The sequence below is a fragment of the Lytechinus pictus genome, chromosome 17, assembly GCF_037042905.1.
Source record: "Lytechinus pictus isolate F3 Inbred chromosome 17, Lp3.0, whole genome shotgun sequence".
Taxonomy (NCBI): Eukaryota; Metazoa; Echinodermata; class Echinoidea; order Temnopleuroida; family Toxopneustidae; genus Lytechinus; species Lytechinus pictus.
This window is the reverse complement of record NC_087261.1, coordinates 11,623,363-11,646,764: the sequence shown is the minus strand read 5'-3', so window position 1 is coordinate 11,646,764 and position 23,402 is coordinate 11,623,363. Positions and strand designations below refer to the sequence as shown.

Genomic DNA, 23,402 nt, shown 5'->3' with positions numbered 1-23,402 from the left:
AACTATGTCCTTAGATGGCTTTGGCTTAATTTAAGCCCTGCTTATAAGTAATAATAATATTTTGGACTTATATCATGCCAAATCCTTCAAAAGTTTCAGAAGTTGAACACTTTTTTATGTGCTCGGAGAGGCTGTCCCATTAACTAGAGGATGAGTGGACAAATGGTCTTTTACGCAGGTTTTGGAAACTGAGGGTAAGATAAAGAACTTGAAGTGGAAGAACGTAATTATCTTGTTCTTAGTGTGCCAAGTCAAGACGATTGTTTTGTGGAATTCTCTCTTATTTACAGAGTAACAGTCAAGCAGAGGATCCAGGACATCTTGAACTTCAAGGCGTTACCAGGAACCCCAACACCGGACACCCAACCTCAGAAGGTCCTCATCTTAGGGTCCGGAGGACTTTCCATCGGACAGGCTGGAGAGTTTGATTACTCTGGTTCACAGGTAATTGTTCTATTTTGAACTTCAGCATTGTTCTATCTTAATAGATCATTCACAGACCTGCCAACTGTTCTGATTTTATCAGGATTGTCTGGACTTTTGCAACTTTCAAAATGGCCATAAGTCAGGACATCCTGGTATCTGAAATTTTGTGTGGGGAAAAGAAATTGCCATAGCCCCCCATTCATGCCCCCCCCTCAAATTAGAGCCACAATTACCCTAGTCTTCAGAATAAAACCTTTGATTCATTTGCCTTGTTTTATTTCACCTTTGATAAAACATTTTGGATCAGGAAAGCCAGTGTTCAGTCCTGCATAAAGGAGAAGCCAGTAAAATGAAGAATTTTTGGTTTCATGTTTCACCATGTATTCTTTCTAGATAGGTTGTGTTCCTTCTCAGAACCAACATATGCCCACGAAGAATACATGGTGTACCGTGAATAAAAAAAAACCTTCTTCACCATGGAAACCTTCAGAAGTTACAAACTCTAATGAATGTGACCTGTGTTGTTAAAGCCATCTCATAGTATTTCCTTACTCTTCTTGAATTTTTATTCTATCAAGGCCATCAAAGCATTGCGAGAGGAAGGCATACACACCGTTCTCATAAACCCCAACATAGCAACGGTGCAGACATCCAAGGGTTTGGCGGACAAGGTCTACTTTCTCCCTATAACGCCAGAATATGTGACACAGGTGAGTTTATCTCAATGTATGTGAGGATGATGATGTACTGATGATGACTATATAGTGACAATGGAGCAATTATTGCAATAATGATGATGGTGAAGATGGCGATGATGATAGTGATGGTGATGTAGATGATGATGACAGTAGCATTGGCGAAAATGATGATGATGATGATGAAGGTGATGAGGACTATTATACCTATTATGATGCTGATGATAACCACGATGATGATGATGATGTCTATGATGCTGATGACAAAAATGATGAAAATAAGGATGACGCCAGTGGCCATTATGATGATGGTGAAGATGATGACAATGATGATGACGTTTACATAAAGATGAAAAGGAAGATGATTATGACAATGGTGATGTTGATGATAATGATGGCAATTCATCACATTTTAGTTACTCCCCATCTTGTTTGCTCAAGAACTCTCCCAATATTGTGCATGAATGCCATTTTAGAAGCAAAAGTCTATATGCCCTGGTAATTCATTATCAAGCCATAAAAGATGTCAATTATAGATAATCTTCAGGTGATTATTAAGTAAAGTCTGTTTTTGTGTAAGTGTTATGCTCCTCCATGTGTTTGTGAATAATGAGAGTTCCAAAATAAGAAGCCAGTAAGTTGGGGATAACAGAGCACTGTCTTCCCGATATTAGATAAGTTCAACCTAAAACATCCAATATTGAAATTTCAATTCTTCAGGTCATCGAAAGTGAGCGACCGGACGGCATCCTCCTGACCTTTGGAGGTCAGACTGGTCTCAACTGCGGGGTCAAACTCCAGAATAGCGGTGTCCTGCAGCGCTACAACGTCAAGGTCCTGGGAACCCCGGTCAAGTCCATCGAAGACACAGAAGATAGGAAGGTCTTTGCTGATCGCATGCAGGGCATTGGAGAGAAGGTGGCCCCTAGCTCCGCTGCGTACTCTGTTGATGAGGTAATGAAATACTAGGAATTAAATTTACTCTGGGGGGTGTTGAAAGTAAATATTGGCAATCAGTTGCAAATCTACAACAGGTAGATACATTTTAGCTGTAGCAAATCAACACACAATCCTTTGTTGTAAGTAGCAGTTCAGCTGATATTTGGGGAGATTGGGAGTTAAAGGAAAATCAGCTGTATACTGTGAAAATGAATTGAATGATGTATGACATTGTAGTTTCATCATAAGTGGAGCGTCGTGGCCCAGTGGATTAGTCCCCGGACTTTGAAACAGAGGGTCGTGGGTTCAAATCCCAGCCATGGCTAAATTTCCTTCAGCAAGGAATTCATCCACAGTGTGCTGCACTCGACCCAGGTGAGGTAAATGGGTCCGGGCAGGAAGTAATTCCTCAAAAAGCTGTGTGCACCTGAAAGGTTTGTCTAGCTTAGCCGGGTAATAATAATTGCAGGGCCCGCTGGGAGAACAGTTTTCGGAACTGAAGTGGCTACCCTGGGTAAATATATCGTTATTATCATTATTATTATATTATTATTATAAGGAAATAATGTTCATTTTGTGGGTCACTACAGTAGGGTACTCCCAGTTTTGTATCCATTGGTAAATCATGACCTAACAAATTAATTCCAATACTGAAATACATTGCAATATAATCATGTCTTAAGCATTTGCTACATATAAGTCCTACAGAAACAACTCATTGCAAACAATTTTGTTCAAAAATATTTAATAACATATCCTGCAAAAAGCCTAAATGTGTAAAATACAAATGACTTGATGAAAGTGAAGTAGCATGTAAATAATTATATATGACGCATATTTTTCTTACTTATTCTAGTAATATAATAGATATTTATTTTCAGTTTATAAAATTTTACAATTTTAATTATCTTCCCTGACTAAAGGCTATTGAAGCAGCCAATCACATCGGCTATCCTGTCCTCGTCAGAGCGGCATATGCCCTGGGAGGACTAGGGTCTGGATTCGCCAACAACAGTGACGAGCTTCTCAAATTGGCAAACGCTGCCTTCGCTCACACAACCCAAGTGCTCATTGACAAGTCATTGAAGGGATGGAAGGAGGTGGAGTACGAGGTCGTACGAGACGCTTACGACAATTGCATCACCGTAAGTTTGCTTATTGTTTATTAAAATTAAATTGTTAGACTTGCAGCCCTCTCGACTATTCTAAAGTTAAAGGAATGAATATTAATTTTTGACCATCCTGAGCTCTTGTTTGGGTAAGATTGCCCCGTTTTTCCTATTTTGCCGAAAGGTGGATCGGCACAAGTTTATATAATTTTTGCAATTTTTAAAGATGTATTCACCTATTCTGAAGAATATTCCATCTATTATTAATCAGTATATCTTAAGTTTGTCAGCTCTTTGTGAAATTTTTGTTCTACAATTATATTTTTTCCTCATTTGTTTTTCTTTCACAAGGTGATCACGAGTTTTTTTTTTTTTTATTAAAGATTCAATTCGATTCAATGTTTTATTCAATTCCAATAAAAATCAATACAGAGTATAGAATACAGTAATAACAAATACAATGTACAATAATAAGGCAAGAAAATGTAAGGTACATGTAAAACAAGTATTAAAAATGACAATAAAAAGATACAATATTGGAATTAGGTGGTCATAAAAACCTATCAGGGTTTGTCGAGATAACTACCCTTATATATAAAATAAAATAAGCCGATTTGAAATTACAAATTTAGTAAAATGCTAACTTAATATTCAATTCAATAATTGAAATCATTTGATAATACATGTACATGTAATACTATAAACATAAGTTAAAATATGTTTAACCGGACAAACCCAACACATAAACACACAAGGGCAGTAAAAATCCTTGCTTTCACACACTATTGATTAAATATAGTTTCAATTTCCTGCTAAAAGCATTCGTTGAACTGATTGATATTATTTCTATTGGAAGATTGTTCCAAACAGCTGGGGCATGGTGTCTAAACGAGAATAATATATTATTTTTATTTACAGTCCATAAGTGACATTTATTTTTGTTTCTTGTATTATAATCATGTATATTTACATTTAAATCCAGCATTGACGATAATGAATTATGGAGTATATTATGTTTATGTTTAAAAAGTAATATTGCACAGAAGTAGGAGTTGAGTTGATAGATATTTAGAACATTGAATTTCACGAAAAGTTCTTTAGTGTGGGCCAATCTGTGAGAAAATGAACATATTCGGATAACTCTTTTTTGTAGAATAAACAATCTTTCTAGTTTTGATGGATATGTATTTGCCCACACTACGTTACAATAAGACAAGTAAGGAAGATTAAGGTATTATACAAAGTTAAAAGAATGTGTTGAGGCAAGAAATCACTAAGTTTGCGGATGATACCGATATTCTTAGATATTTTATTTGTCACGTCCATTATATGATTATTCCATGAAAGTCTTTCGTCAATTAAAACGCCTAAAAACTTTGAGTCACTTACATGTTTGATAACTTGATTATTCATTTTAATATCTAGTACTTCAATATTATCTACTCTATTAGTATTATTTCCATGAAAAAATATATAGTTTGATTTTTCCATATTCAGAGAGAGTTTGTTATGATAAAACCTTGCGGTTACATGAGGTAATTCTTGATTTAAAACATTATTCAAAGATTGTAGTGAATTATCAGAAACTAAAATATTGGTATCATCCGCAAATAACAAAAATTTCAATTTATCTGAACATTTTGGTAAATCATTAATAAATATTAAGAATAATAGCGGTCCGAGGATAGACCCTTGGGGCACACCACATAAAACATTTAAGGGTTCAGATAAAACATTTTTATAAGATACGTATTGCACATGATTTAATAAATGATTCTGAAACCAACATAATACATGACCTCTAATTCCATAAAACTGTAATTTGTGTAAAAGTATGTTATAGTCATTGCAGTCAAAAGCCTTGCTAAGGTCTAAAAATATTCCGATAGTGTGTAATTTCTTATTTAATGAATTGACAACATAATCATGTAAGTTAAAGGACAAGTCCACCCCAACAAAGAGTTGGTTTGAATAAAAAGAGAAAAATCCAACAAGCATAACACAGAAAATTTCATCAAAATCGGATGTAAAATAAGAAAGTTATGACATTTTAAAGTTTCGCTTAATTTCACAAAACAGTTATATGCACATCCTGGCTGGTATGCAAATGAGGAGACTATGACGTCATCCACTCACTATTTCTTTTGTATTTTATTATATGAAATATGAAATATTCTAATTTTCTCCTCATTGTCAAGTGATACAACAATTAATTCCTCACTGAACGTGTGGAATTAGCATTGTTTAATATTATATGGTTCAGTCAAGTTGGTCCTTATTGTCAAATCTATAAAAAAATGAAATATTTTATAATTCAAACAATAAAAAACAAAAGAAATAGTGAGTGATGGACATCATCGACTGAGTCACCTAGTTGTGTATATCACTGTTTTGTGAAAAATAAGCGAAACTTTAAAATGTCATAACTTTCTTATTTTACATCCGATTTTGATGAAATTTTCAGCAATATGCAAGTTTGATTTTTCTCTATTTATTCAAGTCAGCATTTTCCTGGGGTGGACTTGACCTTTAATTAGGGCCATTTCAGTGGAGACATTTTTTTAAAATCCATATTGCACGTCATTTAAAAGAGAGTTGCAGTTAAGAAAATTATATAATCGATTATAAACAATTATTTCTAAAATCTTTGAAAAATATGGTAGTAGTGAAATGGGACGATAATTAGAGACATCATGTAGGTCACCTTTTTTATGTACAGGAATAACTTTTGAGATTTTCATTTTAGAAGGAACTATGGCAGAAGATAGTGATAAATTAAAAATATGACAAAATGGATGCAGAATAAATAAAATCACTTTCTTGATTACAACTGGACTTAAATCATCGATACCACAACTACTGCTACATTTTATATTTTTAACAATCTCAACTACTTCATTTTGAGTCACTGGTTTAAAAAACAATGATTGCAAACATTTATTGGGCAAGAATTTGGTAAAATCTTTACTGTTTGAGCAATTACCATTTAGGCAGAGACCAATTTTAACAAAGAAATTATCAAAAGTGTTTCCAATATCCATATTCCCATATATAGTGTTACCATTATCATTAATAAAATCAGGCAGACTCTTTTTGTTACCAAGAACATCTTTAATGATATTCCATGTCTTTTTTAAGTTTCCCTAGATTCTTGAAATTTATGTTCATAAAATTGTTTACGGGCATTTCTTAACGATTTATTAAGAAAGTTTCTAAATTTGACATACTTCGTTTTGGAAGTATTATTTGGATTCTCACGATATTTCTTGAACAATTGATTCTTTTTGCGTATATTTTTCAATAAGACTTAGTCAATCCAAAGTTTCTTCCTCGTACCTTTTCCTTTACCTCTGGAGAATTTCTTAAAAACCTTAGTATACAAAGCACAAAATTTATCTAAAAACAAGTTATAAGCAATTTCAGTATTTTCACAAAACAATATTTGATTCCAATCCATAAAAACAAGTTTTTCTTTAAATGTAGCAATAGTACTTTCATTGATATTGCAGCGTTCATAAATAATAGTATTTTTAGACAAATTATATTTGTTTGCAATTTGAAATACAGGAAAATGATCTGAGATGTCGTTCACTAGTAGACCAGATGACACATCAGAATAAAAATTGTTTGTAAAAATATTATCTATTGAAGAAAATGATGATTCAGTAATCCTTGACGGTTTATCTATCAGGGGCAAGAAACTGTAGGCATAAATTACAATCTATTTACAAGTCCACAATTAGGTACTTCATTAAATCAATGTTAAAATCACCCATAATATATACATATTTACATTCCAAATTAATCAATTTCAAACATTCTTCAAAGTCATCAATAAATTCAGTAACATTTGTAGAAGGTTTTCTATATATTATGCAAGGCTCCACATTAACTTTTTTTGGTGGTGGCCCGTTCGGGCCACCAAAACCTTCAAATAATTTTTTTTGGTGGCCCGATATTAAAGTTTGGTGGCCCGAAAAATATAATGAAAAACATTAAAAATGAATAAATGGGTATAAATGGTTTAACCACTGTCAAAAAAATGAAAGAAAATAATAAAACGGCAAAAAAAAGTGTGAGAAAATTCCTTCCCTAAATTTGCCAAAATGTTGGAAAAATTCACATTTCATATTAATGAAATGCCTTCCCAAAGTATTTACTTTCTCAAGAGTTGTTTAAGAAGTCATTTATAAACAAGAAAGAAAGTAACTGTCTGTTTATTTTGGGCTAGGCCTAGATAAGACCGGAAAAGACACAGCTTCGAAAGAAACCAAGTAACAACATACATACAAATGCACATGTGGGACTGTAATGTACTCACCTATGTGTTTTTATGTGTATTATTTTCATTTGGAAATCGGTCTTTTTGAGTCAAAAGAGAGGTCATGATTCCTCTTTTTAATGCTTGCAAATAATCAGGATACACCAGATATTAGCAAAAAGGTCTGTAGAAGGGCATTTCACTGGTGTAAAATGTGACTTTGACTTGGATTTTCACAGTTCTGTGGTAGATTTCTTAGCAGCAACATTTCGTATTGCAGCTCCCTGAGTCTGAATAGGCTGCTAACGCACAGCTGCTTCAAGCATGCAAAGCTCACGCCAGTCGGCCGGCGCGGCCGGCTGGATAAAAGCTACTTAATGCTATAGCGGTAGGCCAACTTTGTGTGTAGATCAACAAAAAGGGCGCATGATGAACTGGCTTGCAATTTGAACTGTAGAAAGTTGATAAATGCGTGCAAAATGGGGAGAAAAATTGCGCTATTCTGAAAATTACTGGTTGCCCGATTCGGGCCACCAAAACTTAATATTTTATCAATAATGGTTGCCCGAGGTGAATTTCTGGTGGCCCCGGGCCACCGGGCCACCGCTAATGTCGAGCCTTGTATTATGCCAACAATTATATTTTTTCTTTGAGGTTCTATTATTTCGATAAAAAGTGATTCATAATTCCATGTGTTATCCAACAAATCAGTTCGAACTATATAATTAAAAGAATTTGAAATTAATAGAGCTACTCCTCCACCTTTGCCGTAATTCCTGTCAGAGTGAATAAATGTGTAACCATTCATATTAAATAGTAAAGGTGTGCTGTTATTGATCCATGTTTCTGAGAAACGTAAACAGAAAAGTTGAAAGACAATGTAGACAGGAAATCACATATAGTATTAAAATTCTTATTCAAACTACGAGAATTAAAATGTAATATAGAAAATCCATTATTCACATCTTTAAAACTTTCAATAAAATGAGTATCTGAATATTATTTATAGTTAAAATCAATCTCCAAGTTAAAATCAGAGTTGTCTGTACTGAAATTTGTATACAAATTATTAAAATCATCAATTCTAAAAGATTGGGGACTCCTAGTATTGCAATTTATATTAATCAGTTCTTCATCATCAATGTCATTAAAAGGGAAAATAGAGTGGAAGCATTGTGGAAATGAGCATTGACATAGATTTATATCATTGGCAGGAACATCCTGATTATTATGGTTGTTTTTACAGTAGGAACATGTAATCAATTCAGTTTTTACTGCGAGGTTACAATCAACACAAAACATAGAAATAAAAATACCCACCACAAAGAAACAAAAGTGAGAAAGAATAACAAAAACTTAACACATTAAATTTTTTTTTTTTTAAATGGTATTACATTCGAGATTATCCAGGAGTACAAGGTGAGAAAAGTTACAAATGGTCAATGTCTCTCTTGGATTTAATAAGTCTCTTTGTACTACCAGGGGCTTTGCCGATTGCGAAGATCCGGCCATCCAGAGACCAGGCAGTCTTGAAGTGCTCACTGTTCTTTGTTCTTAAATCATATGTTTCAAGGGCTACATTTTGAATCTATTATTGTAGTATTACCTCAGTATGTTATCTGTTCCCATTAATGGTTATTATTAAAATTTTTATAAGTAACCTTTCAAAAGACATGACCAGGGCTCAAACCTTGAACCTGTTAATCAATTTCTATTAGAGGCACATGCCACGGTGCTCACTTGAAAATACCAGGCATGATATTCTCCCGATTTTTGTAATTGAAATCCTTTGCCCAAGAACATTCACGTGCTGTCTTTTTCTGCTTTTTTATAAAGTCAAATGGCAAAGCTATCATGCGGACTCACCTTTATAAATCACTTTCGATTTCTTTACTATGCAAGAGCTTGTAACCCTGACCGGGGCGCCTCGGACTTCAGCGTTGACTTGGCGACCCTTGGCTATTTTTCAGATTTTTTTTTCAGAGGGGAATATCATGCCTGAAATATATTGCTGGCCTAATGTAAAAGTATTGTAGGCCTACAGTGATAAATTATAGGAGAAAAATAACAAATATAAAACCTATATCAAGTGTCCTCCTTTTTTTTTTCAGGTTTGCAACATGGAGAACATCGACCCTCTTGGAATCCATACGGGTGAATCTATCGTGGTAGCACCTAGTCAGACCCTGACTAACATGGAGTATAACATGCTGAGGAAGACTGCGATAAAGGTCATCAGACATCTAGGGGTCGTAGGAGAGTGCAATATACAGTACGCCCTCAACCCAGAGTCGCACGAGGTAGAGTGTGGGCTTTAATTATACTATATGATGTAAATTTTTTAATGTATAGATTTAATATTGTTTTCGAAGACTGATTATGTATTTCTTATTATCCTTGAATTGTAACAAAAATTGTGATCTTTGATTAGAGACTGATTTATATTTCATATTTAGTATTGCCCTTCTTAATTGTAAAAGAAAAAATTGTAGACTTTGATTTAAATAGACCGTGATTTATATTTTTGTATATTCTTGAATTGTAACAAAAATTGAGATCTTTTATTATAGATGGATTTATATTTTGTCTTTAGTTTTATCCTTGAATTGCAACAAAAATTGTCATTGATTATACGCAGATTTATATTATGTATTTAGTATTACCTCTTCATTGTAAAAAAAAATGCATACTTTGATAATAGACTGATATATATTCTGTATGTAGTATTACCCTTGAATTGTAACAAAATATGTGATCTTTGATTGTAGATGTATTTAGTATTATCTTGAATTGTAACAACAACAGAAAGTTCACTCTTATAAAGGCATGATAAATCATCTAGTATCTGCTTTCCTTCACAGTTTTTTATCATCGAGGTGAACGCCAGACTTTCCCGTAGCTCTGCCCTGGCCAGTAAGGCCACTGGGTACCCTCTGGCTTACATCGCTGCCAAGCTTGCCCTGGGGATCCCCCTGCCAAAGTTGAAGAACTCTGTCACCAACTCTACCACGGCCTGCTTTGAACCCAGCCTGGACTACTGTGTGGTGAAGATACCTCGCTGGGATCTCAAGAAGTTCACCAAAGTCAGTAAGAAGGTATGAAAAAGATCTAAGTTCATTGGCCTTGTGCATTTAAGATCTTGTTAATAATAATAATAATTATATTATATTGGATGGCTCAGAATGGAATACCAGAAATATTCCAAGAGTTCAGGAAAATATTCCATGAATCGCAGATGAGTGGAATATTGGCCCTAACGAGTGGAATATTTCTGGCATTTCATGTAATAAAACCATCCAATATAATTGTCATCTATCCCACCCTCCCCCCCCCCCCAAAAAAAAAAGGAGGGAGCAGTTTGATTTAACAAGTCATATCACTTATCACATTATGCCCTTATCACTACATAGGATCAATTTTGGTCGTTGACATGCGACTGGCATGTAGTTCATTATGACGTCATCAAGCATAGTTGTGCTCTATGCTGCGCACATGGCTGCGCATTTCATTGCTTTCACTGTTGTATAATTCACGCATTCGCGCACGCGCTCTAAACGGTTGAATATGCTCTCATATTCAATAGCAAATTTTGTACAAGAGCCTATGGGATATTCGTCGGATTTCTGTCCATTTTAAGGATACGCTCTGATACTGCACGGGCAATTGATGCAGACCAAAATACACGTTTTTAATGCATCGCTAGAACACTCTATATAGATGATAATAATTATGAAGCGCTTTATCAATCTATGACAGCTCAAAGCACTTCCAAATTATTATTACCCGGTCACTGAATTCATAACTTTTTAGCAGCCTGTTAGGCACACACTTGCTAAATCAACCACAATGGCCATTGTTTCCTACCGTTACCCATTAAGCACCCGAGTTAGAGTGGCAAAGTGTGGATCGATACCTTGCGAAGTTGTTAACTTTGCCATTCAATGGCAACTATCATGGTTACCATGCTTTACAACCAATCCAAATATAGGATTCTATAGAATATAGCATGGGATGGCAAAGTCAGCATAATAATAACAGGCTGGGGGGCGGAGCAGGGGAAGAGAGGGTGTGTACTAAAGCTGTCAGTTATGCATGATTTTACAAGCAACTATATTATATTCTTTGGTGCTAAATTGGATCCTCAATCATTCTTATTCTGACTTGATTAAATTGAAGTATGATCTTTGTAGATGGAAATTCATTATTTATTATTCCTAAATATTTGATAGGGGATGTAGAAAATTCATTCATATTTTGTTCAAACAAAACAAGCCAAATTTGGTTTATGTGATTAAGCAACATATTGGGTTAGCATTTGTAAACTTGGGATGATCTTCTCCTCCTCCTCCTCCTCAGGAGTAGTGAAAAGAAAAAGACTAACAAACCCTGCTAATATGTTTTTTTTTTCCTTTCTAACAAGTATTACTTACTTCAGATAGATTGGGAGTTCAATGGAGAGTTTAAGAGGAGTGTAAGCCATAGGGAGAAAATTTGAAGAATACCCCTACAAATATATTTTACTAGCCTACAAATTTTTTGTCTTCTTTCTTTAGATTGGTAGTTCGATGAAGAGTGTCGGAGAGGTGATGGCTGTTGGAAGAAAGTTTGAAGAGGCATTTCAGAAAGCCCTTCGCATGGTGGATGAGAACGTAACGGGATTTGACCATGACAAGAAGAAGGTCTCCGATGATGTGAGTAGCATTTTCAGAGTGTTTTGTTTTTGTGAGATTGCCAGATTATAAACCTACATTATATGCAGTTTGCGTCAGCTCAGGATCATATGTCACCATAATGATAATAATAATGGTATATTAACCCAGGGTAGCCACTTCAGTTCCCAAAACTGTTCTCCCAGCGGACCCTGCTATTATTATTACCCGGCTAAGCTAGGCTACCTATTCAGGTGCACACAGCTTCCTGCCGGTACCCGTTTACCTCACCTGGGTCGAGTGCAGCACACTGTGGATGAATTCCTTGCTGAAGGGAATTACGCCATGGCTGGGATTTGAACCCACCACCCTTGTTTCAAAGTCCGGAGACTAATCCACTGGGCCACGACGCTCCACCATATGTTCCATACTAAATACTTTGAAAGTACAAAAACTTCATATCTTGTGAATTGACTTGTCGGCTCTAGTACAATCAACTTAATAGTGAGTTACAGTTAAAACGTTAGCCTCTAACTTTGCAGCACTTTTTAAGACAGGTTTCTCTAAATGATCTCTCTTTGGTTTTATGAGACTGCTCTTCTGTCGATTATTGAAACCTTGCCTGAATATGCATCTATTTTAGTGTTTCCTTTTCTTGATAGTCCTCCTGTCTTGTCTTTTATTTCTTGCTGTATATATATTTTTTTCTCCTCTCATTCATTGCACCTTTAGCACTCCTTACAGTGGATTTGCCACTTCATAAATCATATCTTCTTTTATTGTTATCATTATTGTTGTTGTGGTTGTTATTATCATCATTAATATTATCATTATTAATATTATTTTCATTATTTTATTGTGATTATTTGCATTGTTGTTTATGTTTATTTGCATTTTCATTGATGTTGTCATTATTGTTATCATTATTATTATTATAAATCTCTTGTCAGGTCCTCAATCTGCCGACCGATGAGCGCATCTTTGTGGTCGCAGCAGCTCTCAAGGCAGGCTACACCATCGACAAGCTCTACGACCTGACCCGTATCGACCCGTGGTTCCTCCACAAGTTCAACAACATCGTCAGCTGTTCCACAGCCCTGGAGACCTCTCCTGGAGAGCCATCTAAGGATCTGATGCTCCAGGCCAAGAAGTTGGGGTTCTCCGATAAGCAGATCTCCAGGTGCATCATGAGGTTGGTTGTGTTGATATTTGGGTTTCTTTCCTTTTGAACGATTTTAAGATATGCGCCATATTCTGAACTTCATTTTGATTCGAACTCTGGTCTATTGCCATATTCTGAACTTCATTTTGATTCAAACTCTTTGTCTAAAGTTGTGGTGGAATGAAGTTGTTGTATTTTTTCACAGCGAATACTCCAATAGTAAGTCTTTTAAAATTTCCATGTCAATATTATAGTAGTGAAAACATTCAAGAATTCTTAAAACTAACTCCTTCAAACTTTGCCATCTCATAGAAAATCACATAAATTATCTCTTTGTGAAAGTATGGTATTTATATAACGAGTTGCTCTAATGATAATCTTGCCCAAGGAACCTGACTTCAAATAGTATATAGACTACTGCAAGTAACATGGACTGTAGTGTATGCTGTATGCTTATAATAATGAAATAAGAGAATGACGACTATATGGAAATAGCTTGCCTGTTCTTGCAGTTCGATGAATTTGAATCGATTCTACATGTATAGAAAGGACGGCTTGAATGTTTTACCCCTGTAGAATTTCACAAGTTTTATAACATCTTTGATACCCTTTTCCAGCACTGAGCTAGCAGTCCGCACCCTTCGACAGGGCTATGGTCTAAAGCCATTTGTGAAACAGATCGACACAGTCGCTGCTGAGTGGCCAGCCAGCACCAACTACCTCTATCTGACCTACAACGGCGACACCCACGACCTTGATTTCCCCGGAGGTCATGTGATGGTGATCGGTTCAGGGGTGTATCGTATTGGGAGCAGCGTGGAGTTTGATTGGTGCGCTGTTCGCTGCATCACTGAAATAAGAGAAGTAAGGGACTTTTAAAATCTGTATTTTCTCTTTTTTTTTAAAGTATCGTAAATGTGAAGAACTATTCCTTGAAACGGATAATTGCATAACACAGGGTGCGACATAAGCGCTTGCCCGATTGCCCGGAGCAAGTAAAAGTTAGAGTCGGGCATGTGTTTTGAAGCAAAGACAAAAACTGATTGCTTCTCCTATGGAAATTATATTTTAGAAAGATTCCCCATATTTCACCATCAAAATATAGAAAAGAAAAAGGACAAAAAATGCAATATCATTAATTTCTTCTTTCAAAAAAGTTTATAAGTCATGATTCGAATTGCAAAATTTGCGTCATTTTCTGCAATAAACACACAGCTCAGAGACGTACACACACACAGAGAATCAATGGAAGTCTAGCATACCTAGCTAGCTAGCGCCTGGTCCACGCAGCCGATGCATGTAGTTAAGTTTCTACGTAGTACGGTGCTGCACGAACGAAGTTTGCTCTGGAAGAAATCTCCCACAGAACTGTCAAAATTCACATTTCGTACCAATGAAAATTATTGTAATGTCCATATTTCCTAAAAATTGGGGTAGCTCTGTCATTTGTATGCAGTAAAAGGAGAAATTTTCACTTCTGTAATGCTTCAAAAAGATCGGGTTTTGAATGATCGTCTGTATCGCACACACTGAAATACATTGTTTAACAGTCCCACATATGCATTTGTGTGTATGTTGATAAACGTGGTTTCTTTCGTAACTATTTTTTTAGCCAAGGAAATTGATAAATTTTCTTCTTTATTTATGACTGGATAGTTTGAGCTTTCTTCCTCTCTATTTTCTTTCTTTCTGCCTATCTTTCCTTCTTTTGAATCTCTCTTAATCCTTCTTTTTTTCATTTTGTCTGTTACTATAACTGTCTTTCTTTTTGTCATTCTTTTCTTTCTATCTTTTTTTCTTTCTTCCTTCCATCCAACCTTTGTTTACCTCTTTCTTTAATCCTTCCTTCTTTTCTCCCTTCCTTTCTTTCGTTCTTACTGTCTTCCTTCCGTCCATCCATTCTTTACCTTTTCTTCCTGTCTTTTTTCTTCCTTACTTTCTTCATCTCTTTCCTTCATTCCTTCCTTCATTTCTTTCTGTCTTTCGTTCTATCTTTCTTTTCTTTCTTTCTTTTTTCCCTTCCTTCCACCTATCCTTATATCTTTTCTTTCTTCTTTCCTTTCTCTCGTTTTCTTTCTTTCTCTTTTCCTTCCTTCCATCAATCCTTTACCTTTTCTTTTTCTCTTTTCTTTCTTCCTTTCTTTTTACCTTTTTTCTTTCTCTTTCTTTTGTTCCTTTCCTTCCTTTCTCTTCCCCTCAGTTTTTTTTTCTCTCTATTTTTTTTCTTTCTTTTTTCTTTCCTTCCTTCTTTCTTCCTTTCTTTCCTTCTTTCTTTCTGATTTTCTTTTTTTTTGTCTTTCGTTCTTTTGATCTTTCTTTTCTTATTTTTTCGTTCTGCCTTCCTTCATCTTTTTCCTTCATTTCTTTCCCTTCTTTCTTCCTTTCTTTCTTTTGATCCTTCTTTCCATCTTTCTCTTCCCCGCAGCCATTCTCTCTCTCTTTCTATCTTTATTTCTTTTTTGTATTTTTTTTCTTTCTTCTTTCCTTTATTTCTTCGTCCTTTCTGTCTTATTTTATTTCTTTCATTGTCTCCCCCTCTCTTAATTTCTTTTTTTTTCTCTGGTTATTTTCAGTGATTTCCCCTTTTTTTATTGTGTGTCCTAGTCCCCTCCAAAATATATGGAAAATATATGAGATTAGGAAATTAATTAAAGAGCATATTGACCATATATTTTGTCATGATGTTCAAGATAAAAATCATTTAAAAAAAGGAATACAACTACAAGGTACATCAGTAGTCATGTTGAAAAATGTACTTTCAAAGCCGTCAATGGTATGGCATGTAAAACCATAAGGCTATAACTTGTTTTGAAGCAATAAAACTTTATTTTGAAGGATTTTTTCGGGCAAGTGAAATCTATATTCGGGCAAGTATTTTCCAACTATTTGAAAATTTACTTGCCTGACTGGGCAAGTGCTTCAAAAAAGTTATGTAGCACCCTGATAACAGCTGCTCTGTCATGAAAGACATGGTAATTATGTTACATTATTGTAGAGCGCATTAACTCCTTGGCCCAGTTTCATAAAGAGTCACAACTGTGGTAGCTTTGCCATGACTGCAATTACCTTTGAAACCTTTGTTGTGAATGGTTGCTATGCAATGTTGCCATGGTATTTGCCATAATGGCAACCTAACAACAGTTGTAACTCGTTATGAAACCGCTCCCTGATGAAGTTAGTGATAATTGCCAAAAAAAGCAATAGTTACTATAATTTAATGTTGTAAATCGGATCAAAAATCAGATCGAAAATCGGATCGGCAGTTAAGCTTCTAAAATCGAAATCGAATCGAAAATCGAATCGGCGATGTTTAAAAACAAAGGAATAGGCCTACATCAAAATGTTGTTCGTGGTCGCGCGCATCTTCCTGACAAAGTCACAAAGACGAATGCATTGGAATGGAAGTCGCCAACATGCGCGATCGTTTGGAACATGTTTTAAAGCCAGGGGTTTTGAGGTGTTATTGCTTTAAAATAAACCGAGTGATTTTTATTAGAAAGATAAACGAAAGAAGCATCTTCCGAGCAAAGGCGCAGAGGAAAATAAAATGAAAATATTTCTCATAGATCACAGGTTAATGAACGATCGGCGGGACATCTTTTAGAAGTATTTTTAGGTGCTAGCGATTTAGAATTATTGGAATAATCTCTTACGACGCATCATCTTAAAGTCGCAAGTGCAATTAAAATGAAGTAGAAGACGCAAGCACGCACGATGATTTGAAATATGTTATTAAAATGTTTTGGGTAGCTAGCGTTTTCAAATCAATTTGAAGTTCACGGCGGGGTCCGCTATCACCACGAGGTTGAAGAGAAGATGTCTATCATTATAAAGGGGGTAAGAGAGTAGCGCAGTGAGCTTCGTCGGTAATACGACCTTTCAAAGTTCATGGCGGCATCCGCTATCACCACGAGGTTGAAAATAAAATGTATATCATCATAAACGATGTAAGAGAGTAACGCAGTGAGCTCCGTCGGTAAAACGACCTTTCAAAGTTCACGGCGGCATCCGCTATCACCACGAGGTTGAAAATAAAATGTATATCATCATAAACGATGTAAGAGAGTAACGCAATAAGCTCCGTCAGTAGCACGATCTTTAAAAGTTCACGGCGGGGTCCGCTATCACCACGAGGTTGAAAATAAAATGTAAATCATCATAAACGATGTAAGAGAGTAACGCAATGAGCTCCGTCAATAGTACGACCTTTCAAAGTTCTCGGCGGCATCCGCTATCACCACGAGGTTGAAAATAAAATGTATATCATCATAAACGATGTAAGAGAGTAACGCAATAAGCTCCGTCAATAGTACAGTCTTTAAAAGTTTATGGCGGGGTCCGCTATCACCACGAGGTTGAAGAGAAGATTTATATCATTATAAAGGGGGTAAGAGAGTAGCGCAGTGAGCTCCGTCGGTAATACGACCTTTCAAAGTTCACGGCGGCTTCCGCTATCACCACGGGGTTGAAAATAAAATGAATATCATCATAAACGATGTAAGAGAGCAACGCAATAAGCTCCGTCAATAGTACAGTCTTTAAAAGTTTATGGCGGGGTCCGCTATCACCACGAGGTTGAAAATAAAATGTATATCATCATAAACGATGTAAGAGAGTAATGCAATGAGCTCCGTCAGTAGCACGATCTTTAAAAGTTCACGGCGGGGTCCGCTATCACCACGAGGTTGAAAATAAAATGTATATCATCATAAACGATGTAAGAGAGTAGCGCAGTGAGCTCCATCGGTAATACGACCTTTCAAAGTTCACGGCGGCTTCCGCTATCACCACGAGGTTGAAAATAAAATGAATATCATCATAAACGATGTAAGAGAGCAACGCAATAAGCTCCGTCAATAGTACAGTCTTTAAAAGTTTATGGCGGGGTCCGCTATCACCACGAGGTTGAAGAGAAGATTTTATCATTACAAACGATGTAAGAGAGTAGCGCAATGAGCTCCGTCAGTAGCACGATCTTTAAAAGTTCACGGCGGGGTCCGCTATCACCACGAGGTTGAAAATAAAATGTATATCATCATAAACGATGTAAGAGAGTAACGCAATAAGCTCCGTCAATAGTACAGTCTTTAAAAGTTTATGGCGGGGTCCGCTATCACCACGAGGTTGAAGAGAAGAAATATAATTATAAAGGGGGTAAGAGAGTAGCGCAGTGAGCTCCGTCGGTAATACGACCTTTCAAAGTTCACGGCGGCATCCGCTATCACCACGAGGTTGAAAATAAAATGTATATAATCATAAACGATGTAAGAGAGTAACGCAGTGAGCTCCGTCGGTAATACGACCTTTCAAAGTTCACGGCGGCATCCGCTATCACCATGAGTTGGAAGAGAAGATATCTATCCTCTTAAACATCGCCATAGATAATACCGCGTCTTTCTCCCTGAATAGTGCGACCTCTAAATAGCTAGCACCTCAAAAACAATCTTGAAATATATTCTGAGCGATCACGCACTGTAACCAGATCTACGCCGATTTTTTATTTTCGATTTTTTCCTTCAAGGGGTATGATCGAAGATCGGCAAGTGATTGCCGATTGTGGTGAAATCGAATGGAATCGGTTGCCGATTGCAAAATCGGTTACAAGCGTACTATAATTATCATCATTATAGAGAACTTTCCAGGTTGACATATATTATGATTCTATCCCTATTCCCCTGGGATGTATTTTAGGCCGCTGGAGTAAACCTCTTCCCATAGACTTTGTGCACATGACTTAGTCCGAGGCCAAGACCAAGTCCTGCAAAATGTGGGCTCAAGGCCAGCATCGACTACATTCCTGCTATTCTCACACCTGATCATTTCAATGCCTTTTAATTTGCAGCATGGACATAAGACCATCATGATCAACTACAACCCGGAGACGGTGAGCACGGACTACGACATGTGCGATCGGCTGTACTTTGATGAGATCTCCTTCGAGACGGTGATGGATATCTATGAGAGCGAGGATCCCAGCGGTGTCGTTCTCTCCATGGGTGGGCAGCTACCTAACAACATCGCCATGGCTCTGCACAGACAACAGGTGAGGGGGAGATGGTGGACACAATGATTCGTTCGGGGCGATATTTGGATGTTATCGAAATTGGGCGATATTGAATATTTGATAACGGTTTTATGATTATGTTGATGTATGCGATAACACGATATGATAAAAATATTGTCGATCATGAAAAGTTAATTACTATTCATTTGCCGAAAATGCTGCTCTGTATTGCATTAAACCAACTCAGAACTTTGTAAGTTGCTCACCAACTGCCTGCTTTCCATGGACAAGCTCCGATGAAAGCCCTCCTTTCATTCCCCTTTCCTGCTCTCATGGAATTGCAGCTCATATTTGATGAATTTCAAACTTGGTGATATATCGTGTTATCGGCGATAATTTGCTGGTGATAATCAACTAACATTGAAATTGAATATCGACCAGAACTAATGATGATGTATTTGGTCAACATTTTGACATCTATTTACACAAGTCCCAAGTAACTAGCCTGATTGGTGGTGTAAATGAGCCCATTAACGTGCACAGATATTGTCCACAATCGTTCGGTATCCATTCCCGCAAATAACTAAAACTACCTGATTTGATTTGTTTTGATTTGTTTTGATTTATTTATATTCCACTTTCACACGTGTACAATAACAACATTTACAGATGCATATATATACAATCACTTTGTCTCTCTTGTTTTCCAAAAATTAAAAAAATGTCAATGAAGAATAACACTGATTCAAACTGGAACCTCTTACTTAGGGTCAGCAACACTTGCATGCTTTAGCACCTCGTTGATTGGAAACTTCTTCAAAATGTAGTCACAAACAGCTGTGAAGTAGCTCCTTGCAAAGGAAAAGAACTTAGTAGTTTGAAACTTCATTGAAGCAAGTAAGGCTTTGACCTCGTGACCAACAAGGAGTCCTTGTCTTCCTTCTGGTTTGAATGGGGATCTTCAGTCATTCACATTTATAATTTCGTGGAGCTCAATAAATCGCTCTTATTTTTCTCCTCATAATCGCTCTTCTGAGATTCTAGAGGAGCTCAATTTAATACACCATGCTAAATTGTAGATTTTTCTTAAAATTGTAAATGCAATACTTTGTACCTAGTAATTAATCTATGAAACAAATAAATAAATTTCAATTTTTAGAATCTATTCTATTCCATGAAAAATAAATCTTGAGTCGTACCGGTACGACTAGAGTACAACGTAAATCTAACACTATTGAAGTATCTTACGTTGTAATTCAGCAAAGGCATGCCAGAATAATGTTGTCAAGTCAATATTAGTCACAATGATAATAAAATATGAATTTTCACTATGCCATTTCCGTGAATAGAATAAATTATTATGTGAAGTATGATGACAAGATATGTTTACCATTGTCATACAGTGCCTTGACAATGTATGTTTTGTTATGAAACTTGTACCTTCCTCGGCAAACTTGTTCGAGTCCGATAAAGCTTGCCCCCTCAGTCTGCCGTCTTTTAAAATCTTATATATATCAATGTGCTTGGAGCAACTCCGGCACTTCACATTAGTTACTGTGGCTGCCTCTATATAAGAGGAGTTTCCAATATGCTGATGCGGCGAAAACGATGACAGGACGAGTTTCAAATACGATTTAAAAGCTATTTAATAGATGATTGTCGATTAATAATGATCAGCAGAATTATCTTGTAGATTAAGCGGTTCATGCAGATAACATTCTGAAAATTATAAATCAGATATACAAGAATCATAAATACACAGACATATTATCTTCTCGTTCACACATTAGATTCATATTTACATAATTTAGTTAAGCATCATCATTCACATTAAAACAACATCCATTCATCATTATTCTCGTAATAAACATTTGGTAAATAACAGTGCAATAATCCAATAAAAGTAATCAAACTTACCAAATAAGGCTTTTTGTTGCTTTCTGCAAAACTGAACTGGACACAGCCTTTTTCCGTGTACCGCATGCAAAACATTAATACTCAAACAATGACAATTATTGATAAAACGCGCGCAACTATTATGATTATTATTATTATCATTATGCGCAAATATGCATGGCAACCATGACGCAGCAATCAATATTAAAATTACACTAATTACGTAACAATTAATGTGCGCAATGCGTCGCAGTAACAGTTATCGTATGATGAAAGGAAATCCCAGCTCAAAAATGTTTTGAGCTGGACTCTAGTAGGTCTTGCCCGAGGGCCGGCATCAGCTCTCTGCTGAGCAGCCATTGCTAACTTTTAAGAATGGCTCAATCTGATTGTGGTTTCTGATGCAGCAATGGGTTTTGTGTCTGGCTGTTGTACTGGGGGCTTTCAGAGTTGCGCTGACTTTCTTCTGTGAGGTACATGTACTTGATGTTTCCTGACTAAAGTAACGCTTCAGTGGTTCCCATTGCTCTGTTAAACGGCCCGGTGCTTTCTCCGGTGACAGCCAACGGGTACAGACATATTTGAGGATGGCATGTTGTTCTACTCCACACAGGAATTGAACCTACCTGTACTCTTTCTGCCTCTTGCTTGACTTTTCAAGGTAGTAGTAGATGGGAATTAAGAGATCAAGAGGAGAAAAGGGAAGCTGTTTAGCCCCTTTCTCTGCAGCAAGATGGATCAGATGGCAGGGGCAACCCATGATGAAGATTGTTTTTATTCTTCTCCTTGAAAAAGGCCCGTACTCCACTCTTTCTCCCCATGATAACAGCAGCATTATCAGCAGAGAAGCATATAACATTAGCCCACGAGAGCTGATATTCAACGAAAATTTGGAAAATTCCTGTAGATGTCTCATTTGTCATAGCTCTCTGTAAGAGGGCACTTATTACCCTCTTGTACTCCACGTCGAAATATCTTACTATAATGGGATATAGCTGTTCCTTCGCAGCACGATCACAACCTCCATAAGTTGATATGGAAAATCTTGCCTTTCTGATCTTCTTTACAATATCTGCTGCAAAATATAATAAACAAATCATTGCATTTGTAAAATGCAATTCTTACTCACAAAACTAGAATTTAAAAGAAAAATAGAAATATCACTGAAAGTGATTAATACCCCCGCCTCGTAATTAGTAAGTTCATGCCAAGCTTCACTCGAGAAAGGATAAAAAAAAGTCATAAGGAGTGTGACAAATTGAAAAGTAGTTAAGCAGTTCATCCGCAGTGGCAAGTAGTTCTATGCTAAAAAAATCTCAGATCTACATTAGATATGTGAAATCCAATATTCATTATCTTATATTAACCATGGCATCAGTAGTAAAAAAAATTAGAATAATGATAATAATATTTTCTAATATTGTTTATTCTCCCTTATAGTGTCGTATTCTGGGTACTTCCCCCGAGTCAATCGACAATGCTGAGAATCGTTTCAAGTTCTCTCGTATGCTGGACCAGATTGGGCTCAACCAGCCCCAGTGGAAGGAACTCACCAATATTGAGGTAAGATGATTGGATGCGATCGATTGCTGAGTAGCAATGGCCAATCAGGATAATCGATGTATCCACATTTTGTTCAAAGTACTGATCAGGAACCAATCGGTGTTCTTTTTTTTTGTTATCCATCGGAAACCTTTGTGTTACATGGCCAAGGAATATGGTATATCTAGGGATAGAATTGGGCCCTGTCTCACAAAGTGCTGTGATTAATCTGTCACTCTCAAGTATACAAAGGGCAAGTGAATGGTACTGTAATTAAGGGGGCTGTTTTACAAATGCTTTCTGTTGCCATGAATGTAGCTCATGTTTGTTAACAGTTTACATGTATGAAAGCGTGATAGCTCAGTGTGTAGAGCGTGAGTTTTGGATTCTGGCCGCCCGGGTCCGATTCCCTGGGTGCGCAAGCTCCAAAGATAATCAAGTTTGGTCTTGATCTCCAATCTTTATTCATCTTTTTAACCTGAACTTGATGCAGCTATAGTATGTGTCAAGCAGTGCTGCTCGACAGGTTCATCTTGGCTTACAATTTAAATTTCATTTTTTTTTCTTTTGTTCTTAACTCTTGTCTCCTCTGTCATAGGCCATGAGAGATTTCTGTGAGAGAGATTGCTATCCATGTTTTGTGCATCAGTCATATAGCGGTGTCTCCATATATGTTGTTTTTATTTATCTTTCGAACCTGAACTATTCTTCTGTCTCCC

General features: G+C 36.3%; 1 protein-coding gene across 1 annotated transcript in view; it reads left to right on the top strand.

Annotated features, from left to right (window-relative positions):
• LOC129280734 (multifunctional protein CAD-like) overlaps nucleotides 1-23,402 on the top strand; it is a 60,140-nt gene that overhangs the window by 9,635 nt on the left and 27,103 nt on the right. Inside the window, exons 8-18 of the mRNA XM_064112463.1 lie at nucleotides 291-444; nucleotides 1,005-1,136; nucleotides 1,842-2,075; nucleotides 2,984-3,205; nucleotides 9,542-9,730; nucleotides 10,292-10,525; nucleotides 11,984-12,121; nucleotides 13,030-13,271; nucleotides 13,859-14,105; nucleotides 19,084-19,284; nucleotides 22,582-22,704. Coding sequence (XP_063968533.1) covers nucleotides 291-444; nucleotides 1,005-1,136; nucleotides 1,842-2,075; nucleotides 2,984-3,205; nucleotides 9,542-9,730; nucleotides 10,292-10,525; nucleotides 11,984-12,121; nucleotides 13,030-13,271; nucleotides 13,859-14,105; nucleotides 19,084-19,284; nucleotides 22,582-22,704 — 2,116 coding nt within the window. The remainder of the gene's footprint in view (nucleotides 1-290; nucleotides 445-1,004; nucleotides 1,137-1,841; nucleotides 2,076-2,983; nucleotides 3,206-9,541; nucleotides 9,731-10,291; nucleotides 10,526-11,983; nucleotides 12,122-13,029; nucleotides 13,272-13,858; nucleotides 14,106-19,083; nucleotides 19,285-22,581; nucleotides 22,705-23,402) is intronic.